Source organism: Phascolarctos cinereus, unplaced genomic scaffold (genome assembly GCF_003287225.1).
Source record: "Phascolarctos cinereus isolate Bilbo 61053 unplaced genomic scaffold, phaCin_HiC Scaffold_9;HRSCAF=440, whole genome shotgun sequence".
NCBI lineage: Eukaryota > Metazoa > Chordata > Mammalia > Diprotodontia > Phascolarctidae > Phascolarctos > Phascolarctos cinereus.
The window spans coordinates 248,094,119-248,098,576 of record NW_027556402.1 but is presented as its reverse complement, the minus strand read 5'-3'; the positions used below and the strand labels follow the sequence as shown (position 1 = coordinate 248,098,576).

The window sequence follows — 4,458 nt, the reverse complement described above, 5'->3', positions numbered from 1 at the left end:
ATCTCATCAACTATTACTGCAACTCTCAAGAACTGAAGGCTCCTTCCATTGCCTGGGAACTTTTATCTTGTTACTGGAATCACACGTCTTGGCTGTGGTTAAGGTGGTTTCGGAAGGGGAGGTCCACATGATGTAATCTCAATTCTGATTATGTTAATAATAAACAATCAGAAGAAGAAACACCTAGATTGCTGGAGATTTTCTTCTGTCATCTCACTACTTGTTATGAAAGACCCTGTCAGCCCCCACTCAGAGCCTCTGGTCATTCAGAGAGGCCATTGACCCAATTTATTGGTTACTGCTTGCCTGTTAAATTGATCATGCTTGGAACCTTGTCACTCAATTTATCTTAATTTTCAAATGTAACAACAAACAATTTCTTCCAGCAAAAACACTTCACTCAACATATCTTAATCATATTGCATCCATATTTCAAGACTCATTCAGCAATTGTCCTAATTCCTACTCAAAGAATATGAAGCTCAACCTTACATAGCATTGCTGAAAAAATGTATTTGGTCTCTGCTCTGGTTTTATTCCTCTATTGTACTGAAAACTTGGGGCAACCTTTTATCTCCCTTTTTATTCTGATTACCGAGGTTTCCTGCTTGTCAGTTTTTTGAAAGCAGCTTTCACATCTTTATTTCTCAAACTATAGATCATGGGGTTCAACATAGGAATAATGACAGTATAGAACACAGAAGCCCATTTGTCTTGGTCCAGGGAGTAGGCAGATGTTGGCCTAAGATACATGAACATGACTGTCCCATAGAAGAGGGTGACACCAGTGAGGTGGGATCCACAGGTTGAGAAAGCCTTGAGCCGGCCTTCAGCAGAGCTGATCCTGAGGATTGCAACAAGGATGAAGGCATAAGAAATGAAAATGATGAGGATAGTACTGAACTCAATGAAGCCACACAGGCTGAAAAGTAAGATTTCACTGATGTAGGTGTCTGAGCAAGAGAGAGCCAGGAGAGGTGGAATTTCACAGAAGAAATGGTTGATGACGTTGGAACCACAGTAGTTGAGACTGAATGTGAGTGAAGTATGGGCTATCAGACTCACCAGCCCAGCAATGTAGGACCCCACTGTAAGCACCAGGCAGACCCGGTTAGACATGATGGTGCTATAGTGAAGTGGGCGGCAGATAGCCACATATCGGTCATATGCCATAGCAGCTAAGACATAGCACTCAGCGTCCACAAACCCCACAAAGAAGGCAAATTGGGTGGCACAGCTGGAGAAGGAGATGACCTTGTGCCGGGTCAGGAAGTCTGCCAGCATTCGGGGGGCAATGGCAGATGAGTAGCCAAGATCCACCAGGGAGAGGTTACAAAGGAAGAAGTACATGGGCGTGTGCAGTTGTGCATCCATCACAATGAGGACAATCATGCCAATGTTGCCTACAACATCAATCAGGTAGACAGCGAGAAACACCACAAAGAAGATAATCTGCAGCTGTGGGTCCTGGGTGATGCCCATAAAAATAAACTCCGTCACAGCTGAGTGGTTTCTTTTATCCATCTGTTGAATTGTTAGGCACTCTTAACCTTGGGCTGAGGATAACTAGTGTAAGCTTCAAATGACCTCTCTTAAGCAGAGAGGTGAGATACTTTCTCTATCAGGGAAGTGATACTTCATTGGATGGGTAGTGGAACAAGAACGATCTCAAAATCCTTGCCAGCTTTAATACTCTATGGTTCTAATCTGGGTGATTGAGATGAGACGGTCGATAGAGTTCAAACAGAAATTCTCAATTGTTAAGTCAAGGTGGAAGAAGGTGAGTATTTCTTAGTGATGGCAGGTGTGGCCTCTTTATGGAAATTGGTGTTTTGAGGACAATGAAGCAATGCCTGATTACATGACAAGTACTTTGTCTTGATTGAGCAGCTGCCCTCACTGAATGTTAAGTGATTATTGTTTCTAGTTATTAACACATTGTTCTGAAGAGAAAAAAAAATCATGGAAATATATTAATACAGAAAATTCCATTGTGAATGCACATAAAAGGGGAACCCTAACCATAGGATATATCACAATTTCTGGAGAGCAAGTGAAATGACCCAATAAAAGACACCATAAGATGCTCTGAACACCTCTTTTACGCTTCTTTAAGGTGAGGTTTGAATTCTGTTCTTTCTTTAGCATTATCTCACTTTTCAATGTAGACTTTATGTAGGCATGAAAAAATAATATACATTTACTTTTTGGGTCATCATTTTAATTGGAATATTTCAAAATAGATTTTATTATTTTAATATGTCTTATATATTAAAATTATCAACTTTTTATCAATTAATTTTATCAATCTGTCACTCCCACTATCCTGCCTTTTTAACCATTTTTAAGAGAAAGAAAAACAAACCCCTCAATTCATAACTTCATAGTTCACCAAAACAAATGTTCACATTAGCCATATTCAAACATTTATGTCTCTTCTGGCATTTCATGTTCATCACATCCCTTTCAGGAGAAACAGAGAAGAGAAGTAATTACCATGTGCAAAAACCAATCAATACAACTTTTTTAAATGAACTGAAGAAAATATAAAAAATTCAGAATGGGACATAATTAGGACATTATTATTACTACCCTATTAAATTATATGTGTATAAATGAATATGTATGTAAACATACACACACATACATATATAAATTCACTTATTAATCACTTACTATGTTCCAGACACTGTGATAAGTAAAGGCAAAAGACAGTCACTCCCTTTTAGGAAGGCAGATAAGTTTATGTACAACTAAACTCTTCTCTCTCTCTGTCTCTGTCTCTATTTCTTCTCTGTCTCTCTCTATATCTCTTCTCTATCTATGTGTATATATGTATAGACATACACACACGTATATATACATATATACATATATACACATACATCTACATACACACATATATACATATATACACACACATATATATACATATACATATACACACATACACACACACACACACACACACACACAACACACACACACACATATATATCTTGTGTGTGATTTAACTGTTTGTCTCAGATCCTCACCTATAAAATGGGCTGGAGAAGGAAATGACAAATCACTTTCCAAGAAAATCCCACAAGGGGTCACAAAGAATAGCACACAACTGAAACAATTCAACAACAATAACTGTCAGAGATGGGTGTGATTGGCCTCACAGGAATGCCAGCCTGCCTTTCCTAATACAGCCAATCATAATGTTCTATGACTACCCTGACCCATTTTTCTTGTATGTCAATAAAGAGGGTCCCCTCCTTATTGGGATTTTTGGCTTTACCAAGGTTGACCCACTTTGTTAACGGTTAATGCATCACTTAATAAACTGATTTTGTTTGGAGTCTGTGTCCCAGTCTACCTTTATTAAATTTACTCGAGACACTGCTAAGGTGATATTCCTAAAGCAAAGTTCTATGTCACTACTCTGCTCAGTGAGGTCCACTGGCTCCCTATAACCTTTAGTTTCAAATTAAAACCTTGTCTTTCTGAGATTTAGAGCCCTTAACAACCTGGTCCAACCTCCCTTTCCAGTCTTATTCATCTTATACAGCTTCGCACACTCTTTGGTCTAGCCCAGGAGTGGGGAACCTGAGGCCTCAACATCACACATGGCCCTCTAGGTCCTCAAGTGTGGCCCTCTGACTGAATTTAAACTTTACAGAACACATCCCCTTAATAAAAGGATGTGTTCTGTAAAACTCGGACTTAGTCAACAGGCTGCACCCATGGACTTAGAAGGCCTCGTGTGGCCTGGCGGCCTCAGTTTCCCCCCTCCTGCTCTAGCCAATCAGTGCTTCCTCTTGTTCGTCATAAAAGATGTCCAGTCTCCTTTCCTCAGACCTCTGCATGGTGTCCCTAATTCCTGGAATGCTTTTAGAATAATAAGCATCCTTCAAAGCTCACCTCAGATGCCTTTTCTATGTATCTTCATCTTCTCAGATGCTACGGCCTCCCCTTCCCAACAAGCAGCTTGTACTAACTCTCTACATATTTTGTATCTACTTATTTGGGTAATAGCTAATTCTCTCAATAGACTATAAGCTCCTTAAGGGCAGAGATGATTTCAATTTGTTCTTTGTATCCTTAGAGCCCAGCACAGTGTCTGGCATATATGTGGTGGATAATAAAATGCTAACTGATGAATGGATTGATTTCTACTCATTCTCAATAGAATGTAAGCTCCTTGAGGGCAGGGATTAGGTCCTTTTTTAATCTTTGCATCCCTAGCATCAGGCAAAGTGTTTTCGTCATGCTGTAGGCATCACTTCATACCCTTTTGTTGAATTGGATTGTTGAATCCCTTTGCAGTCTACATACAGGTTTGTATTTCCAGCTTTTAGCGCAGTGTTTGGTATATCATAGGCCCTCAATAAATGACCTGATAGTTCTATAGCTAAAGTTTAAAATGAATTTTATCATAATCATCCATTTTGGCTCTCATCACAACCCTCT

The 4,458-nt window shown here is 39.3% G+C and overlaps 1 protein-coding gene across 1 annotated transcript; it reads right to left on the bottom strand.

Annotated features, from left to right (window-relative positions):
• Positions 1-591: 591 nt before the first annotated feature.
• On the bottom strand, positions 592-1,524 carry LOC110199471 (olfactory receptor 5AR1). The gene has a single exon (XM_020974343.1). It carries the CDS (start codon positions 1,522-1,524, stop codon positions 592-594), a length of 933 nt encoding a protein of 310 aa, XP_020830002.1.
• Positions 1,525-4,458: the final 2,934 nt, after the last annotated feature.